The 22,335-nt window shown below is 38.7% G+C and overlaps 1 protein-coding gene across 2 annotated transcripts in view; it reads right to left on the reverse strand.

Moving 5' to 3' along the window:
• Window positions 1-16,578: 16,578 nt before the first annotated feature.
• The window catches only part of LOC129729988 (transcription factor mef2A), a 282,838-nt gene continuing 277,081 nt past the window's right edge, over window positions 16,579-22,335 (reverse strand). For both annotated transcript variants that reach the window (XM_055688924.1, XM_055688925.1), the window contains one exon: window positions 16,579-20,080. In XM_055688924.1, the coding sequence (XP_055544899.1) occupies window positions 18,551-20,080 (1,530 nt within the window). In that variant the 3' untranslated portion in view covers window positions 16,579-18,550. The remainder of the gene's footprint in view (window positions 20,081-22,335) is intronic.

The following is a 22,335-nucleotide window of genomic DNA, read 5'->3' on the forward strand; positions in this document are numbered from 1 at the left end:
TTTGCAGTAAAGAGCGCGGTGTATGACTCTTTATCCGAGTTACCTACCTTAGCGTGTACGTAAGGAACTCCCTTCTCCGCAAGAACCACTTCTTTTGTAGGAATCGTTCGTACTGCCGTCTCGTCCATATTGAATACGCGACTAGGATCCTTCATTACATCCTGCAGGTTTTCGTCAGTTACAAATGTGTCGATATCCTTAAACCATTTTCTTATCATTGCTTCCGAAACAGCGGCACGGTGCTTGGGGAGAGCAGACGGAATTCTTTTACTTATTTCTTATCTTATTATATTTTTACTTATTTCGCCTCCAATTCCGCTCACCGAAATTCCTGTTTTAAAAAGAACAAACGAAATAATTTTCCACAGCGTCTACAATAAAACAACTTTATATACTTGTGTTTATCTTTTGTGGCACGAATAAATCACAAAAACTGCTTTGGCAAACGAGAAAACCTTTTAGGAAATATTCGACTCAGCTTAGCACATTTACTAAAAAAACACTTGAAAGTGACGTTTCGATCTATACGCAGTGGATTTTTTTTCTTTCAAGCTGTGAGACGAAAAAATCACAGGAGGGTTGTGTGCAAAGCCACGACCGCAAGGTTGAAGTAGAATACTTTTACACAGCTCTACTTACGGCTGTACATTAACCTACAACAGGGCGAATCGGTTCGCGCCGCTTTTCGCGTTCAGCCTGGCAGAGGCCTAATGCGCACGGCCAACACAATAGAAAGATGTTTTCACATTGAAAATTAGACACGGCTTTACTGGAGTAAGTATTGTCAAATGAATCTACCGCTAATACCACCGCTATCGTATGAAAGCGCGTCGTTTCATGTGGGGAATAATATTAACAATGAAAAATGACGCGCGTCTAAGAACACTCGAACTGTTTCTCCGTGCCGCTTCCATTCATTTCCTTATAACATCGGCCTTAGCGAAGTACCGGCTGCACCTACCGCTGAGGCTGTTACCATACTGCTACAGGTACCCAAAGCTATTAACTCTTCAAATTGAGTGTTATGTTTGTCCTCAAAAGAACAATTGTTCAATTCCATATCGGATATAATGCAATCGCATCTCTGTAATATTACCGACAGTAATATTCTTCTGAACAAAATGATCCAACTTTTCCATTAGAGGAAGTGCCGGCTGATGCACCGCAAAAATCTCGCCCGATCGCTCGCGTTGGTGTTCAGCCTGGCAGAGGCCTGAGACGTGGTGACCAACCACAGGGCGAGTGATTTGTTCAATTTGAAGGCAGCCACAGGCGCAGCCCGCTGCTGTCAACGTTGTGGACGGTCCATCCAGCTCACCATCCGACTGATGAATGTAGTTAGTTTTCCCAAAAAAACTCTTTTATAGCCGAAGGGTGCTACGAAATAGGCCACGCCTTTCTGTTCAGTTGCACCATTTACTAATGTTCTTCAGACGAATTATTCCACAATTCGCATTTGATTTTTTGTATCCAGCGAATAAACACCGATGGTGCTCTCACACACGCAACGATTTTACCCCTAAGTGTATTGCGGCTTGTAACATCAAGCGATTTCGTTTGCTTGCTGTTGCGTGTTGCATCATGTTGCAACTTGGCAGCTGGGAGACGACGAAATTCTATTCATGCTGATAAGCTCTGATAAGCTCTGCATAGTCGAACTAACTGCTTTTGTGAATGCGTTCTAACAGGGCAGTTTGTTATTCAAAATCGGTTATGCTGATCACAGCCTTTGCGCTACCCCGACAGGGGGGGGAGGGGGAGGTTAACTCAATGAAGTAAAAATTAGACAACTAAAACAGAATTTGATTGCATGCCGCACAGAATGTCTGCTTGTGTTGATGCCAGAAAATAATTAACCTTCAATTATTTGTTTATTTACCTTGAAAAAGGCATTTTGCGGTTCAAAATCGGTTGCTGATCGCAACCTTTGAGCTGCCCTAACAGTGCGAGAATTAAGATTCAGTAAATTAGACGGGTGCGACAGATTTAAATTGCTAGGATCCAACACAGAATGCTTGCTTGCGTTGACAAAAATTATTAACTTTCAATGACTTGTTTATTTGCCTTGGAAAAGGCATTTTGATTTTCAAAATTGGATTTCCTGATGGCAATCTTCATGCTGCCCCAACACGGGGGGAATAATGGCAGTCTGGTGACACACGCTGAGGAGAACCGCGCTGCTCCTGAGACGTGGTGACCAACCACAGGGCTAGTGCTGCTGCTAAGGAAGGACGACAGCTGTTGTCGCTGTATAGAGCTATTATGAGCGGCTTGGGCTAAAACAGGCTCTTATATAGGCCAAATAGCATGTTTTCAATTGCAAGGTATATGATTCTGTCGACCGTGCTTGGGAAGCAATCATATAACGACCAATCAGAGGCCGATTTTTTCGTTTTGACAAGGCTTGACTATTTTCAATAGTACAATAGTGTGAATAATAAAATTACAATTATCTTCTTTTGGGAAGAATCTTAGAAGATTTTCCAATCTATTGCAACAAGAACGAAGGAAATCCATCGAATACTAACCGATTTATTAGCATTTGAAATTGGACATATTTTTCACTTTTTTCGGTTTTAGATTTTCATTTCACATCCCTATGTAGCCGAACTTCCTAAAAGAAGTATTCTACTTCAAAAAGCAGTCAATTGTTGACAGCAGTATTCAAATAACATGGCCTGCTATGATTCAACACAAATTAGCTATGTTTAAGTAAAGTTCACTGTCGAAAAACAGTTTTTTAGGCACAGTGCGCGGAAAAATGTGCTGCGCGGAATTACCCGCAGGCACGGTATATCTGTTTCGATATTCTTTATGTGTTTTTGGTTCGTCTATGGACTTTATTAATCGTTATCAAGCATTATTAGAAATCTGTCTTTAGAAAATAAAATGAACATGTAGCGTTGAGAAAGAAAAGATTACAAATGCCGATAGTTCTCATGTGTTACTGTACCGTATACAATAATTAATGTGTCGTTGAATAGTTAGGAATGGTGTTTTTCAAAAAATGACTGCAGTGTTCACGATTGCTTAAAACTACTCAATCGATTCCTTCATCTTATTAACGTCGGTTGTTGACCGATCATTCGTTGATGCACTAAGGTTAACTTTGACGAAACATTTTTCACCTAATTTTTAGAACTCAGAACTGAATTGTTCGGGGAAAACTGTTCCCATTTAGAATAGAAACGAAATACTCATCAAAATCGGTCAAAAGGAATTCGGAGAAACGGGAATAACTACACTTATTGACATTTTTCAGAAATGTGTACTGTTTTGTTGTTGTTAGAAACTGTATTTTTGGAAAATTAAACCTCATTGTAATGATCATATTGCAATGCACTAGTTTTCTAGTTTTTCACGAACTAGAAGGTATATTATCCGATGACGAGGAAGAGATGAGATTAATATACCTAACTTGCATGCAAATTTCACTCAAAACGCCTAATGCTTATGCAATATTAAGTTATTTATTAGAAATATTTAGACACGTTCTACGGTTAACTATTTAACTCAAATGGATTTTGTGTTAAGCGCACTGTTTTGGTTAGAGTGATTGGCTTTGCAATTTTCATCGAATTTCTATAGTTTTAGCACCAAAAGATTCAGCAAATTATCTACTTTCATAGAAGCGTCAGCAGCGTCCAGAAAGATTCTTCTCATTCTCGGAAATCCGTTTTTTTCGGGTTGTGTACCGAAACTGAGAAATGCTATGATTATTCGTACAGAATCCTACAATTAGGTTCAAAGTTCGTAAAATTAACAGGTAATTTTTATGATTTTGGGTGATTTGGTGATATGCATATCCCTTCCAATGGGATAGATTTGCCATCGAAACGGCAATTTTTGGAAAGATTTCCCAGGAACTCTTAGAGCTAAAAGAACAATTGAAAAAGAACAATAAATGGAGTAATTTCATGAATTTTGATACCCACTGTGTGTCTTCGTTAATTTCTTTCACTTACAGTCACACGGAAGTCTATCCCGAAATGGCCGAATTTAAGACGAATAATTTAGGCGAAACGGTATTGAATCCACAAATGTTCGATTTCGATCCATCACTTCCAATTTCCAAAAGCACACAAAGCTTTTTCAATGTTTGCTGGGGTGAAGCAAACATAAAATAGAGTTTTTCCAGCGAACGCTTTATCCGTTTCCGAGTCTTGTGCTTCTGAAAATCCGAAGTGGTGGTCTGGAGTCGGCCGTTTGTGGCTTGAACACCGTTTTACCTTAACTCACATAAAAACTATCGCTAGAATCAATTCATGAATTTTAATTCGCATATTGGTTTGATTTCAATTTAATTGTTTTTTTGGTATCTGTTCCGGGAGGATAATTTTTGGGTAAATCACCAGAATACTCAAAACCATAAAAAAACTTTTGAAATATTTTTATGGACATTGAAACGACAATTGTATTCAAAGAATTTTTTAGTTTCCAAACATATCCTCGGCAATTGTTTCATACTTCAATCTATTTTTAGGATTTTAATCATTTCCGACCGTTTTTGCAAAAAAAAATCCGCTATCTCTATAACAACTGGAGAGTATTTGGCCTGACACAGTGATGGCGTTGCCATTCGAAAATCTCTAACCGTAACAAGAATGCTGACAAAATTCCTTGACATGTATTCACTCGCTTTTAAGTTATTGCTCTCGAAGTGACGCTACTTCCGTTATTTTAGTTAACATGGAAAAAGAGATTTTCGTGTTATTGAAATATTGTTGGAAAGAAGAAAAATAAAAAACATTCCGGCGATTTGTTACAATGCATACTGGGCCAGGAATGGATTCTAGCGGAACGAAATTATCAGCGCTCTCGGGGTTTGACCAATCGGTTTCCGATCTTCTACGAAGTTTCTTGGTATAGATAGTGCTTCATTTCGGATGTTTGAATTAGTTCGGAATTCAGCCGCAAAGGTGGCGTTGCGATGCCAACTTCATTCCCTTACACGCTAGAGCTTTGTGGTTTTCGACAAAGCTATAGATCTCTAAATTCTCTGAAACTTTACAGAATATACAAAATTTCTAACTCTTAAAATTTCGAAGATCTATGAAATTTTATAAAATTTGTCTGAATTTCACGTTTTATTGTGATAATTTTATGAGTTCACTCGAAATAATTTCTAACTATTTTTTTCTCGATATAAATTGAATAATTACGTCATTTTCTTCCGAGTACAGAAGTTTTTGAAGTACTTAAGTGAAAATATTACACAAAATTTGAAAAAAAACATAATTTTGTGAATTAAATATCTCATAGGTTAGCAAGTATTAGCAAACCATGATTTTTCTAAAAATTTTCTATCAAAAAACCTTTATTTTCTGAAATTTTGAAAGATATGTTTTTTTTTGTGTTTTTGTGATATTTCAGTTTGAATACAATTATAGGTTTCATGTAAAAATACAATTTCTTTGTATTTATTGCATGGTCCAGTACTCTGATACTCTATGCCCCCTTTCCCCTACAGATTGGACACTGCATCTAGGTAAAACGGCCGCATATGAAAAAGAAGAAAGTGCTCTTTCTCCAAGACAACTCTTCCGCTCATTCTTATTCCGCTCTACTCGATATACCACCGAGAAATTGAAGCAAATGTGATACGTCAGGTGGTTTTCTACCCTCCTCATTCGCTAGATTGAGTCCCGACTGATGATTCCGGTTGAAAATGTGACTGTCTGGCAAGCGATTTCACTCGAATAAAGAGGTATAGTTGGAAACAAACGACTATTTGGAAGGACATGACGCGTAATACTACAAACTACAATTATGAATGGTGCTGGTTGTCTGTCAGTTTTATTTCGGTTTTGACGCGCGATGAAGCAATTTTGGGATCGAAGCGTGTAAAGGTAAAGTTTTATTAGATACTCTGTATTGAAAATGATACTTTTACGACACGCTGACCATAAGTTTCTTTTTTTGGATGATGAGAAGCAGTCACACAATGCAAACAAGCCACAATGCACGATTGTGGGCAACAGTAGCAGGCAATACACCAAGGTCGTTTTTAACACCAAAATTCGGAATTCACGCGCTATTTTTACGCGGATTTTTCAGAAAATTTGTTTATTTCGAGCGTCCGATGAGTTTACTTAATCCAATTGCTGAATATTCATTGATTTGGCCAAATCTTTTTATATTTTCCCTTGATATTCAGCTCGATCCGCAGATGAAAGTAACACTGCTATTGATTCTTTTTTGAAAGTATTCAGCATGAGTGATTGAAATACCTTTAGAAAATGAAGTTTTTTTTACGAAAGTATCGTGCCGTGTCAAATTAATTATTTAAACTCAAGTTTTTTACGCGGATTTCGGAATTTACGCGATTTTTTCACGCGTTACGTATCCCCCACGCCAAAAAGACATTAGTGTATATCGAAGTCCCAAAGGAGTGTTTCTCGATTTCAGTGTGCAGCTTTAGTGAAGGTTTGGGGGTCGAATTGCAAATTGCAACTGCTCGAAAAAAAATAGTAGAAGGGTGGTAACCAAGACACGACCGCATAGTTGACGTAGGACCACAATAATTTTATAGTTTTATTTAGAAGCTATGTTTGATTTGAGCTCGTTTTACTTTTGTAGTTTGCTTGATTTGTTTTAACCAATTTAAGCTCAACATCTTCCAAAAGGAAGGTGTTTTGGTTCCGGTGGTAATATCAAGTATCTAGGTCGTCAGCCCAAATTCATCAAGCGACACCTCAAACGACTTGGAACTAAAACTAGTTCATTGGTGGCCATTTCTACTGTTAAGGTCGTCTTTGACCATTTAAAAAGTCAAAAAAGTCATGAGAAAATCCGTTCATTATTGGCATGGTTCGATTTTGGCAACAGAAAAAATTCTGAGGTGTTGCCAAAATCGAACGGGGTCTGTATTTTGATTATTTCTTTGCAGCACTCTATCTTAGAAGAAAAAATATTCTCTTTAACATTCACAATGGTCCAGAAACCAAATTTAGGAGAAAATTTGGGTCTAGAGCTCTATAGCAATGTTTTAGAAAAAAACTTTATTTTACAAAGTTACTTAAAATTATTGGAGCTATAAAATTGTTAAACAAGGTTTTCTATCTACAAAAGTAAAAAAGTTAGATACTTGATTTTCCCCTAAATTTGGTTTCTGGACCATTGATGAATACCATTCATTCTAATACAGCGAATTTTCTTTAATGCGCGAAGAGGCAACCTTCTACAAAATATTTAATTGAGTACGATTTAGTAGAAATTAAACTTCCTTCTATATCTATTTGTCTTGTTGAAGTTGGCTCACTCACCGATCACAAAGCGGCAAAGATGTCACATAAATTTTTTTCCTGTAATTACAAGCTCGTGGAAAAAATATCGATAACGAATTACAGTTTTAGTAGAAAATGTATATTCACAGAAAATTTGAAATTGACATAGAATTTTATGAACATGTTAACATTTAATTCAGGTCAATTTAAACATTTTATCAGTATACAGGATCAATCAGAAAAAAATTTGATCAGTTTCAAGATATCAAAGAACAACGAAGATACCATATTTGAAAGTTATATGTCTGTTATCTTCGAAAATAAACTAGGCTAGAGTGATGCACAACATCAGCCTCAGCAATTAATGTTTGCATAGCGTTGTTCAATTACAAGTAAGGTTATGGAAAGTAATATTTTCTTGCAAATGCTAATTCAAAAAAATTTCAATTGAAAAATACAAACACTAACGTTGGAACTCTAATATAAAGATGAAATGAATTTGGATGCAACTAGTATTGTCATATTGGACTAAATTCATTTAGCTAGTAAAATATAATCATCAGTACAGCTCGTTTAACTACATATTCAAAGATCTGTACGGAGCATTTTGGTTTTCTATTGTCTTTTAAATACCTTATATTTAGTTATTTAAATAAGTCTAAAAAAGGCAGAGTGTAGAGTTCAAAAATAAACAACGCATTTTGTTGTCCCCGGCGGCGCAGCCTATTTTGCGACATCCGAAAAATCATAGTGAATTCTAATATTTGCTGCTATACGAAACAAGAAGAAGAAGACGATTCAAACGGCAATTCGATTGTGTTCCACGCCTCACTGCGAGTCAACAGCGGCAATGTAGTTTTCACTTGGCTTGACTGCACACAAATGAATATCCAGTTTTTCTGCACTGATAGACGACGAGTAACCAGCGCTCTGTTCATACATTGCTCGGTGCAGTACTATTGCCTGTGCCATCATATTATCCTTCAAGACATCAGTTTCATTAACATATTTGTTAACAGCAGAACGTAAAACTGTCTGGTAGTGGAGGCGGTTACGAACTTTCCGAAAAAGCTTTACCTTCAAGACTTCAATTCAGTCTAGGCTGATGGAAGCTAACATTAGTTGACCTATTGGGACGGGGAGATTCTGTCAAATTTTTTTTTGCCACTGCTATACAGGATATCACTGCAGGCAGTTGGTGTCTATTCATGAAGTCTGTGCTAGGCGTACTCGCATATGATTGGTACATTGTTGGTGAACATTCGACCTTGAAACTTTTATTCAATTTTCACTGTTTAACAATGAAGTGATAATGAAAATTGAAGAATCACAAAATTGTCCATCATTTTATCAATCCAACGACATATCGATTATTGTGGTCCATCATGTGGTTACATCAGTATAACCGTTTGAAATCTTTCATTCCGTCGTTACATCTTGGTTTTAGTTTTCGCGGAATGTATCTCGGTATAGTGCGGTTAGACGTAGTCCTACGTCAAAATCAGCTTGAAATCTGAAAAATATATATCCGTGATTCGCGTAAACAAAAGTCTGCAAAAATCTGCACACATTGTGAGAAAGTCTGCGCAAATGAAAGGAGACAAAAAGAGGTTGTTTATAAGAAACGACCGCAAGGTTAACGTAGAATTACGACAGCCTGTCATATGTCAATAGTTTTTTGCAATAGCTTTGGAAATACACTCGATTAGGGTTAATCATTTTAATGGTGTGAAGCGATATATTTTTCCGTACATGTTTCGTTTCGTATATTATTTTTGCTTTAATGGAATGGAATGGCATAACTGGAAAAATAGGTGTGACTAAATTTTTTCCAGTTATACCATACTACAACGTTCGAAAAAAAAATCCTTCCCATTCATTCTGGCTCAGAGCGATCATTCGATAAGCTCCACCATTATTTTTAGTTTTCAAGTATTTCCTCAGTTTCGTAGCACGGATGTACAAAAATGATTTATTGTGGACATTCTGTCGAGCCGGACCGATAGCACTCTCATAAAGGCAGCAAAATAACATGTGTTGTGTCGTGTTGCGCGGCTTGAAAGGAAAAAATGTTTCCTTCCCCGTGTCGCATGGAAGCAGATTATTGCGTGTTTGATACTGCCGACGGTAGACATTAGTATGAAGGTGGAAATTCTGCTGTGATGTCGAGCAATAACCGTCTTCTTCAAGAGGTTACATCCATGTAAATGAAGTGTTATGAATTTTTTAAAACGGAGCCCGTTCACCGTGAGCAGAACTTGCTGAACTTTTCTGTTTGAAATCGGATTTGTTTCGCATACACCGCTTGTGATGCACAGTATCAATGAATCGTAATATATGTACATCACACTGCTGCGCAATTGCAGCAGCATCAAACTGCAATCAAAGTTGCAGTTTAGTAATAACCATTCATTATGCTTTTCCAAATATATTTAGTAGCCTTGAAAAAGGCTGGTTGCTGCAGTTGCAAATTTCATTTAATTATCGCATAAATGCTTCATGGTCCAGAAAGCGCGCGATATCCGCTCTGACATAGATTTTTCGCACGTTGTGGAATGGGATAGCTGGAAAAATTATTTCCAGTTATACCATTCCACAACGTTCGAAAAAAATAAATCACAGGAAGGTTGTATGCAAAGCCACGACCGCAATACTTTTACAAGAAAGATAACCCGACTGCTTGCGTGTCAGTCATTTTTTCTAGTAAATAAACGTTGACCGTTCATTGGCAGTATTGTAATTTCTTTTTGTTTGATATTTTGAATGAAGTTCATTGAATATTTTTAAATTTTGTGCAAATGAGAAGTTGGAGTGCTGCCGAATTGTAATATGCACATTTAATACGACATCATTAAACGGGAACGGAACAAAGGCTACGGTTATGCAGAACGCGAATGCCGGCGCGATGCGATTTGCCTTACCGTGGTAAAATGTACAGCTCTTCTTAAGGCGAAGTAGAGCTATACATTTCAACACATTTCGTCTTGCCGAATCGCATCGCGCCGTTATTTGCGTTCTACATGACCGTAGCCAAACACTAAGCGACGCAAACACGTAATAATAGTCAGAGTATGCATGTAGATGAAGATAATTAACTTTGGATTATAGCGCTAAACGAGAGAATATTAACTCTTCAAATATTCATTTGTGTTCTTCAAATTTCAGTTGTTCAATTTAATATCTGATGAAATGTCTGTTTATTATCTGATGAAGCTCTTATATAGGCCAAATGATGCATTCCCAATTTACTAGCTCCATAACTCTGCCGACCGTGCTTGGGAAAGCGCGGTATAACGACCAATCAGAGGTCGAATTTTGTGTTTTGACAAGGCTTAAGAATTTTCAATAGTACAATAGTTCGAAAGGTAAAATTGCAATTTCATGCATTTGGTAGGAATCTTAGAAGATTTTCTAATCGATTGCTGCAAAAAGGAAGGAAATCCATCGAAAACTAACCGATTTATTAGCATTTGAAATTTTTCTCACTTTTTTCAGTTTTAGATTTTCATTTCACATCCCTATGTAGCCGAACTTCCTGAGAGAAGTACTCTACTTCAAAATTAAATCTTTATTAATTCATTTGTTGTCCTTGTAAGGATAACTCTTCAATTTATCATAGGATGTAGTGTTTATCTTACATCTCTGTGTTACCTTGATAGTGAGGACTAAAGCGCACGGTCAACACAATAAGAAAGGTGTTTTCACATTGAAAACTAGACACGGCTTTACTGGAGGAAGTGTTGGCAAATGCATCTATCTTTCAATTGTTCAATTCAAAATCGGATTTGTGTAATGTCCACGGTCCTTACAAAAAAAAAAAGGATTTATATGGGCATTTGTCCAAAGCGGGGGGGGGGCTAAAAATCTGTCCACGTGGTATGTGGATGGCCCCAAAGTGGTCCAGCGGTGCTCACCACCAGGCTTGTCATTCTCCTCAGTATGTGAAAGGAGAGGAGAAAAAATTCACCGCGCACTTCTCATCCAGTATGTGCCTGCGTGCAGCAAATGCTTTCACCACACTGCTTCTTTCTCACTCCAAAGTGTCTCAACCAGCTTACAGAGAGACAAACACACTTCCAGCTCACCCCACATCTGATAGAAATAAGAGGGGTGAATCACTCTACAGAGAAAACACAGAAGTGCACAACAGTGTCCACTGGCGAGTAGTCCGGAAGGTGAAAAAAACCTACCAGGCAAAAATGTAGTCCTCGTGTAGCTTCGAACGAATTCCACCAGAGTGAATTCGACCGGCACGAGCGGCACGAGCAGCGCAGTCTATTTTTTTTCTCCCAATCTCTTTTCCTCTTCTGCCATGCTCAAGAATCCAACTGTGTAACGCACCGCAGATAGCTCTGCAGTGTAATTATTGTGCGTGATGTCCACACGTGTGAGAAAGTACACCATAGTTCATTGTCTCGCAAGAGAGAGATTTCAGATTTCGCCGCAGTGCGTTCAGGTAGCTCAACAGATAAAAATCGTTTGTCGCTCTCTTCTAGCATGAGCGTATTGATTTGCTCTTTAGTGTGACGGCAGTTGTCTCCGCAGTGCAAGATGTTCTCCTGCACTCTAGAGGTTTACTGAGGAGAAAAGACAAGCATGCTCACCACTGCTTACTGATATTGCTAACAATAGAAGTACGAACGACAGCAGACACCTGAACGATATCACAAAAGTTCAACGTTTCTGGTCGCAGTGAGAGTGATCCATATAGGAATCTAAACATGAGTGATTCCCGCTCCAGCGCCTATTTAAGTTATATTTTTTTGGGAGCCCATGTTGAACAAGTAAAGAAGCTGCATTTGGTTGATCAAATTGGCGAACCCCTCGTTAGCTGTAATTCAATGTTTTTTCGGATTCTCCGTTTTTCGTCAAAACTTCGCTCACCAAAACTGCTCTAGCTCTTGAATTTCTCAACAGAGTTATTATTAGTAATTATTATTAGTATTAGTTATTAGTAAATTTATTAATTCTATTTGAAAGATCATGATTTACATAAAATGTGTCAAAATCAGAGATGTATGTTGTCTAAAACACAAGTTATATTAAAATATAGTCACGGGGCAAATTTTACTTAGTTTTGCGTGCAGTTCAGTTGTCCCTTTGTCAATTTAAAAGGTTTTCTCCATCGGTTATATTAATTATTTTCAAAGGGGTTGAAGTAAATGCATTTACAAATACGGACCGACCGTCGATAATCTTGACAGCTGCGCCAAAGAGGCGTAGAACTTCTACGGGTGTATCGTCTCTGACGTAACGTAGAATCTAAACAAAAATGGAATGGTGTCATTTCAATTCGAACAGTTGCATTTTCATTTCAATTCTACCGTCAACTGTCTTCGATTCACGGTTAACATTTTTCTGTCAAAAATGTTTGAATTTATGATTCTTTGCCGTCGGTTTATTCGAAATAAAGGGTTGTGAAAAATAAAACAAATGATTTTAAATTGAAAACGAAAGCTAACAGCGCAGCGTCACTATCGCCTGACGATTTTCAATTGTATGTCCTTTTCATCTATTTCGTTATGATGAGTCGTTCGAAGATGTTCTATAAAGAATATCATGTGTTGCAATAATTTTAGTGAGGTAATATTTAACGGAAAACCAAACGGTCGAATCGAACATGTTCCAATAATTTTAATATAACGCTTGTTTTAGACAACATACTTCTCTGATATTGATATATTTTATGTAGAAAAGCGTGATTTTTCGAATGCACGCAAAAGTTGAAGTCTTGTACAATCGTTGTGTCTTCCCGATTCGCACAAATGTTGCACAGAAATCGCACAATAAATGTGTGAAACGCATAACGCAACAGTTGTACTGCGAATACATTGACATAGAATGAAATCAGAATATTAGCGAATTTCTTTATTCCACTGTGTGCGGGCAAAACTGCCGAGGGATAATTAAACGTCATCGCCATTTAAGACGCAAGTAAGAAAGAGATGCCAGATAATTGTTTACGAACTTAGCACGTGCAGTAGTGGGTTGAAGCTGACAAATTTTACAGTGCGCTTCGAGCAGCACGGCAGGTCAAAACTTCACTAACAAATTTTACAGTGCGCTTCGAGCAGCACGGCAGGTCAAAACTTCACTAACAAATTTTACAGTGCGCTTCGAGCAGCACGGCAGGTCAAAACTGGGTCAAAATCGAGCGAATAAAGAAGGGTTTTGAAAGCAGCTAGTGCGCTTCCAGGTCAAAACGAGGTGAGCTGGTGAAATAAAGAAATTCGCTATATGTATCATATACCGACACTTTATTTCTCACGTCGAGTGTATTAGTGACTGCTACTCATGGATTATTATTTGTCATTCTGTGTGTTCTTTTTTCTCAAGCGACGAGAGAAATTTTTCTCTCGCTCGTAAAGTTTCCATATATGTGCGACAAGACTAGAGACGTCACATACAATTTGCAGGTTGCTCTTTCGCTTCTCTTTCGGTTCGGATTGCGACGCGCAAGGCGATATCTCGTTGCTTCACGAAATGAGCGTACATATTTGATACCAGTGTTGTTAGTCTCACTCATACTGTCGGTGCGTGCTTGCTGCTATTCAGAGGAATGCATGAAGAAGAAAAAGTATCTCGGAAGCGTGTGTGCAAAAGACTTGAAAAGCGTAGCATATGTCTCGTCCTCAAGCAGAAAGGAGGAGAACGGTTTTGCTTCTCGCTCACTTTGCAATGCTGCTATACCAGTTGAAACTGTTTAGGTGTAGTAGTTTGGAGCTGCTAAATACATTGGAGAAATGCTAGAGCATTTATTGCGTTATGCCCAACACGCAATCATTGTACTGGTTCCGAATTACATCAACAATTGCGCTAAAAACGCACAATTTTGTACTGGTTTCGCACCATCCAACTTTTGCGTGTGGAATTACCAAATTTAAAATAGGTGGGTGGGTAAAAAAAATATACTGTTACTAAAGCAAATGAAATAAATATTACAACCATTTTTTCTGATAACCACCAAATATCGGTATTTCCGAAACCAGAATAATGCCCAGATGCAAAAAATGGACTTCACATGCCCTTTTGAAATCCAAGATATCGATTTCCGGAAACAGCTGAATTATGAAAACCCAATATGGGTAATTTCGGAATCGAAATGATGCAAAGAAGCCAAAAATCGACCTCAGACATCAGTTTGAATTTCAACATGGCGACTTCTATTTAAAAAAAAAAACAGCCCAAATGACCGATTTCTACCTCATTGGGGTATTTTCGGAACCGAAATGATACACAGAAGTAAAAAAAACCACAAACACCATTTTTAATTCTAGGATGGCAACTTCCCGTGTCTGGAAAATAACTGAAAATGATCAAATATCATCCAATATGAATATTTCCGGAACCTGAATCACGCCCAGAGGCCAGAAATTGAGGAATTGATGACGACCTGCGGTTTCTGCAAAACCGCCGAAAATGATCGAATACCACTTAATATGGGTATTTTCGTAATCGGGATGATTGAATTCTAAGATGGACTTCCAGTTTCTGGAAAGCAGCCCTAAATGACCTCCCAATACGGGCATTTCCGGTATCAGATTGTTGCTTAGAGGCCAGAATTGACTCCATACGATATTTTGAATGTCAAGATGATGTCTTTCTGTTTCTGGAAAACTGCGGAAAATACCCGAATATCACCTAATATGGGCATTTACAGAATCACGGTGATGTACAGAAGCCAAAAGGTGAGGATGTTCTCATTAGGACACTGACACTTACCTTACCTTACTTACCTTACCCACGGTGTTCTGAGGTATCTTTGACTACCAGGACTGACTATTACAACGTAATTAGGAATTTACCAACCACATGTGCAACATGTGAGTCATATGCATAGGTGTTTAAGAGACACAGAGTGCGTGCGATATTTCTGGACTGTGAAACACTATTTAGAAAACGTTAAGATAACACAGAATTGGTTTAATGGAAAATGTTCCAGAGTTTTAGGAGAAGAAAGTTTGGCTGTCTAGCAGTCCTGATCTTAATCCAATTCGGCTTTGATTCAAATTTCGAACACTTTAACGTAATCGCTAAGAGATAGATAGGCACACCGTCCAAATACTGGCTGTCACTTTTTCCAACGCTTGCTGATTCCCTGGGAGTGGCCATACAGTAATGAGCTATACATCACTGGGTAAACGACATTCCAAGGAGCTAAATGGTCTATAATAATCATACTTTTGTTACACCAGCTATAATAATTCGATTTTTATTCTGAAGTGTTTGAAGTTTGAGACTGTTCGAAGTTTGAATCAAAACAGTACTATGCGACACTCTTTCGTAAGTCGAGGCACCAAATTCCACAGAAATGGTTAAAAAGCTATCCAGCTTTTTACGCACCATAATGGCGGTCGCTATAATGCGTATTCGTAATATGCGAACCTCTCTGCTTACGTCAGATTTGGGATTTCTGAAAAACTGGCAACACGAATGTTGAAGACTGCAAACTGACGTAAGCAGAGTGTTCAAAAGGGTGGATAATTTATTACGAACTTTGCATTATAGCGTCCGCCATTATGGCGCGTAAAAAGCTGGATAGTCTTTCTTGGGCATCTATTTCAATCGTTGGGGCAGCTTTTTTTCGCTTTTGTCGATCAGTGTAATTTAGTCCAGAAAATACCACACGAAACCAGTCATTGAAGAAGAAGCTGAAGGCCGAATTGCACCAAATCGTGATTTTTTTTTTCGATAAATACATCCAGTACAATGCGGCTTCCGTATTACCATTGAATGTTATCAGTTTTCCAGCTAATATCGACGGCAGACGTTGTTGTCATACGACGAAATGTAAATTCATATTGCACACTGATACTGGCTGATAACATCAAGAGTGGAGCCGGTTTGAGTTGGCGTTGCTCCGCTGCGGAATGACAATCGGATTGTTTCGGACGAAATTGAAATGCAATTATTGTGTTGATATTGTTTCTCTGTTCGATATTTTTATTCTTCCTGCTTTTTATTGTTTTCAAACTTTTCAATAATATAAATGTACATAAATTTAATTAAAATTTCATTTTGCTGCGCGGGTGTTGCAATTTATACAATTAAAACAATTTTATCAAGTTTGGATCCCAGAAAATTACATGGATCGCCGATAGCTTAAAACGGATTGAATGGGGGACGACGATAGGATTCACTTGCCGTTACAGAATTGATCGTAATAATTAATTGGAAAATTAAATGATTCTGATATAGTGGAAGCTCGGGGAGCGAAGAGGGGGAAAGGATTCAACCGGTGCGGTTGGCAAATTAAACAGCACGGAACTCAGCAGAATGTGAAATTGAAAACCGACTAGTTCATTGAGTGTGATTTTTCTCTTATTTATCATTTGTTATCCTACTATGATATTTGTTTTTTTTTGTTGTTCTTTATTTGACAGTATCAAGAGTTTTTTTTTTGTTGCCTATTGATCCTACTCTGTAAATCGATTAGTTGCAGTTATTGTACTGAAAGAGTTTTATGTACAAGAGTTGCGGAATTCACTATATGTACAATAGTTGAGTATCAGTTTTAGTGTTTCTCTAAGAATGTCTCTAAAACCGCATAGTCGATCATAATGATATGATAGATATTTGCCTTAAGTGTAGGTGTGTGTGTGTGAATGTCTCTTATAGAATGCTCTCCTGATTGCACTACCGTAACAAACTGCGAAGATCTGAAGCTTGTTCTCGTGAAGAATGACAGGTACGGGTGAAAAGATAGCGGAACTGCTGTCGCTAGACCGACGCTAGACTGTACCGTGGATATGCACAGAGTGTCCGACGATAGAATAATCAAACTTGATTGTTACGAATTGACGGGATTGCTACCATTCGACATAAATATTTGTTATGTATATTTTTTACAGGCGATGTTTTTTATACACTTTACACATTTTACAGTAGAACATGGTTTCGATTTGGTTGAACTAATTTTTATTTGATGTTTGTTTATGCCTGGCTAAGAGGAAATTGGCTAGGAGCGGTATGACGGTTTGACAGCCTCACGTACACACAGGTTTATGTTTGCAACCCACATTGGATGATGGTCAGTTGGCAAGAAGCAATGAATAAGAAAATGAACAATAAAATGAGCAGCAGAAAAAATAACTTCACCTCCAAGGTAGGAAGGCGTGGTCGAGATAATTGCTCTGTTTAGTTTTTGTGTGTTTCGCACGTCGCTCCTCCTCGTTTCGGCTGGCTCCGTACAAATGTAAGAAGCGTAAAGAAATCATATTGAAAAACAACAGAAAATACTTATGCGAACGTTATTCATACATACACGCACCTGTAGGGAAGCACAACATGCTGGCCGAAACGAAAATGACGAGAGTTAACTTTTTATTACGAGTTGAGCAGATGAATGGCCACGTATCGTAAACAGCGACGTAAAGCCAGCGTACATTACTGGGTGAATAAACATGGACGGTGCCCGAAAATGGCTCCCCGTTTATAGCGAAATATAATTCAAGCCGATTCGTCACGGCCTACTGGGCTTAGCTGCCGGCTCCCAGCGGACGACATTCGTGAACTTGCGTGCAATGATAGCTGTCAAACTGGAACAGGTTTTACGACTCTATTTGATTATAGGAGCTGGAGAAATGCTGACTATCTTTGTCCCTTTACAGTTTTGGATCATTTCCAGTGAATTCGTTTAAAGTTTACATTACAACCGCTAGAGTACGTTCATTGTTGATTTTAAACAGGGTTTTCTTCCTACAGAAAAAAAATTCTTCGAATTAGGATTCATATTTGTGCTCTTAGATATCATTCGATCTCATCTCGATTGCTTTGCGATAAAAAAGTTAGTTTGCTGTCTACTACTTATATAGTTACTGTATCATCGAAGAAGATTGGCGCGATTTGAATAAGGGTTCATGTTGCTACGTACAAGGGTATTCTTAATGTTATGTGATAGCTCGATTGGGTGTCTGTTTATCTTTCCGTTTCGCAGAAGAGGGTGAAGTTAAGAGTAAAACTTCGCTTAGCAAACAGTCTTTGTCTGGGGTTCGATTGGCGAATGGTATTTAGCCAAATGGTTGATACAACTAATAGCAGCTTACAAAACATGGGAAGGGATTTATGTTTTGCTTTGTTTTGTTTTGATACAACTGTACAGTGATTTAAATAAGACTGATTAGGGTTTTCTGAAAGTTTCCTTTAAAATTAAAATCACAATTTTTTCTCCTTATAAACTATCTGCTCATGAAACTCACACTGATTCAGGTGCGCACTTCAGGGAGATTTTACTTGAGCCCCTGATCTCAATGATGCCCGCTTTAGATTAGAATCTTGCCGTACACGAGCTGCGAAACGAGTGTTGCCGCCGGAAGGGTTTTTTCTCAAGAATCCGCCACCGCCTGGGGCGGTTCACTGCGGGACGGCGGCGCTGGTGGCTGATGTATTTGCTGCTGCGGTGTCAGTCGATTCCTGTTCCAACCGGTGCTGCGATTCGAGGCCTGCGTGTGCTGGCTGTAACCCGAATCGGAACCAAAGCTACTGTCTCGCGAGTAGATGGCCTGGTGGCTGGCCGCTGACCCGTTGCCACCATGCGTGCGAAAAGTGGTGAAATGGGGTAAAACGTAAGGATAGGGAGGACCTGCACTTCCGCCACTGCTTCGGTCGCTATACGACAGACAAGCGTCATAGATGAGGCCTTCGTGGAAAACCGGCTCGTGGTAGATGTACTGCGATGGATCCTGCGTCGATATCACGGCCAGGTTACTACTGTTGTTGTTATTGTTGTTGCTACTGCTGCTATTATTGTTGATGTACCGTCGGCGATCCAACGAGCGGGGATTCGTCCGCGATCGATTGCTTCCACTCGATGTGTGATGATTGTGATGGTTATTGTTGTTGCCGCCAGGGTACGGAGGTCTTCCATTGCGGAAAATGGTAGATACACTGGGGCCACCATTCTGGATTGTCGCACTCGATGCGGACAACTGAGCGTTGATTCGATTTCGTCGCTCAACAGGATCGCATTCATCGTCGATTGTACTGTAATAATTACTACGGCTACCGTTATTATTCAGACTATTGCTATTCAGAAAGCTATTATTGTTGATGTTGTTCAAGTTGTTGGGGGTTCCTGTGCCAGTAGCTGCTGCTGCCGTCTGGTAGGACGGTGGTAGCGTCATCATTGCCCTTTCCTCGTAGCCGGTCGGCATTAGCCGCATTTCGCTCGGTGACTGAGCCGATGTTAGGGGATTGTTAAAGTGCTTATTGCCTCTACCACTTCCGAGTGTCAACGGTTGTTTTCTAGAACGAAACAGACCAGTGCCCCCGGAACAATTGGTAGTGGCGTTACTACTACTACCTCCACACGTTTGGTTGTTGTTCGCTTTGTTACTGGTAGTGGCGTTATTACTGCTGTTGTTGACATTGCTCCCACTCGCGCTACTTGCACAGTCCGTGCTGGAGTTGGAGTTTCTATTGTTATTACCACTGCTGCTACCACCGGCAGCACCGGCCGTTCTTAGGTTATTGTCATTGTTGGACGATGACGACGACAGGAGCGAATTTCGCTCGGTCCGATTCCGTTCCATGTACTGGTCGGTGTTGCTGCCGCTGGTTGTTCCTGCGTTGCTACTAGCGCTACGGTCGTGATAGATTGTGGCCACCGTCGTTCCACCGTCGGAGGAGGATTTATGGAATGACCTGTCGCCCGGCAGGCTGAGTTCATCTTCGGCGAAATCGTCATCCGATTGAACTGGTGGCTCTGAATCGGTGTCCCGGGGGTGCTCTAGCTCTTCATACACGTTGTCGTGCGATCGGTAAGGGTCCGGTCCCGGCGAGGAACAGATGAACAACGGTGGCGACCGGGGCATCGGATAACCGCTAGGATAATGAATCTGCTTCGGGTGGTGGAGCTGGAAGTGGCAGAAAAACAAAGAACAATCGTTATTAGAATAATGCGTTTCCGGAGGGCTTAGAGTGCTGATTCTTATCCGCCACTCGAGTACGAGAGATTTTCACACCCCTGAACAAAGCACACACTGCACTGCAGCTGTGGAGTGTGCTTGCGGTAGAGCCTGGTGTGAGTGCAGTGAAGGGGTTTATTATTTAGAGATTGCACAAAACATAAGATGCATCGAAGGTGGCGGTGAATTGCCCTTCCGAGCAGTGAAATGAATGATGCGAAAACGTCGTGTGAAGAAAAAATAATAATTTAAGAAATTTCTTGGTACTATGGAATGGGGTGAATTCCCGTTAATTTTCCCGAACCAGTATATAATTAAAGAAAACAGGACTAAGAGAAAGATTTCAATTGTTCACTCTGTAAATGAAACCAAAAATAAAATCGCAATATTTGAGGTAAGAATCTATTCACCCGAACTTCACGGGTCGAAATTAACTAATATTGCTCTAATTTGATCAATGTTCGACTGATTTTGTTTATATTGAAAGAGTAAGCACAGACTAACAGACATAACACTTCAAATAAATTTTCACTAAAATCATTTTTAGGATGATACCAGTACTTTATGTTAGTAACACTAGCACCATCTGCTGCCGTGTTCGCGCTGCGTCTTGTATTTCGACCAAAGCGCTAGCGTACGTACAAGGGAACATGCATAATGATTATTTTTCAAATTTCATTATTGAAAACACACATTGTATCAAGAAAAGACAATAAAGCAACTTTTTTTTTGTTTTTGTGCATCAACTTGTTGCTGTCAAGCTGTCAATAGATATCGATAGTTATCGATAAGGGCCGGTAACTGTCGATAATTATGATAATTATCCGTAGCCACTTTAATCCTGTCGGAGTCACTCATATTTGACGCTAGCTCTCAAACAGAGGGCAAAGAGAAAATTTGTGATAGTATACCTGTGCATTAAAAATTGTGCTCATAGAAGGGAGTTAAAGGAAAAAATGGACATTTTTTTCTTAGTTTCTTGTTTGCTACGTTGCTTGGCTTAACCTCTCACCTTCCCTCTCGTCACATTTTATCACAAAACTGCAAACCCCCCTCCGATCTCGAATGCCACGTTATTTATGAATGTTTCCTTATCACATTTTAATGATGAACGATTACCGAAATATACACACAGAAAAACTCGCTGATAGTCATTTATCAGTAAGTTTGTTATATTCTAAGGTATTGTACTGCATCAAATTTCGAATACTTAAGCTGTGAGGTAACTTCTTGCATTAAAAAATCAACGAAAAATGAACCTTCATATAGATCTTGAAGATTTAGCATGTTGGTTATTCTATTTTTGTTACGAATAAGTGCTAGGGTATTTGTTCCATTATTCATCTCATTAAGCCGATAATCACAAAGAATGCACGGATTGAACACCAAATTTTCACGAAATCATTAAACAAATGAACAAAAGACGCTTACATGCTCTTATGGAATCGCATTGGAAATTTAGTAAGATTTATCCTGAATTTTGTAGAACAAACCATTTTTCAAAACGCTTCCATATTCATCTCAAAACCTAAATCACTGCTCAATTATTCATCTCACGACGCACAGTGGTCCAATAAGGCAAAAAGTGGAACTTAATTCATAGCGCCTTTCAACTTCATCCTAGCTTAATAGTGTCTTCGGAACAATTGTTTGTATGAATGACCCGCATAATTGCAAATTGTCAAAAAGTATGAAAAGTTTACTATACTAAAAATAAAAAAAAAGACTGATTTGTGTTAAGAGATAGGGGAATAGTATATTCAGCAAAGTTGTAGAAGAATCAAAAATATGAAACTTTGTTGAACAAATGAAAATCCTATCTTTTTTCGGTACAAAATTATAAAGTATATTACATGGAACTTATTTAAAAGTTAGATTTTTGTACTTAACTTTTGTTAGTTGCATTCTACACGAGAATGTAGTTCGGACGAATTGTTTTAGAACGTGCAAAAACATGAAATTTTGCTGAACAAACGAATTTCCTATCTTCATTGGGAACAGAGTTACAGAGTATTTCATGTAAAAGTTACTTAAAAGTTGGTTTTTTGTACTTAACTTTTGTTAGTTACATTTTACAGGAAAACGTTGTTCTAAAAGAGCATTTTGGCATACAAAACAAACGTTTTTGTTGAAGGCCACATATCTCCAGGACTTTTCCTTACAAAGTTATAGCATATTTTAGCTTATTTATTCGATAACTTTAA

This window comes from Wyeomyia smithii, chromosome 3 (genome assembly GCF_029784165.1).
Source record: "Wyeomyia smithii strain HCP4-BCI-WySm-NY-G18 chromosome 3, ASM2978416v1, whole genome shotgun sequence".
NCBI lineage: Eukaryota > Metazoa > Arthropoda > Insecta > Diptera > Culicidae > Wyeomyia > Wyeomyia smithii.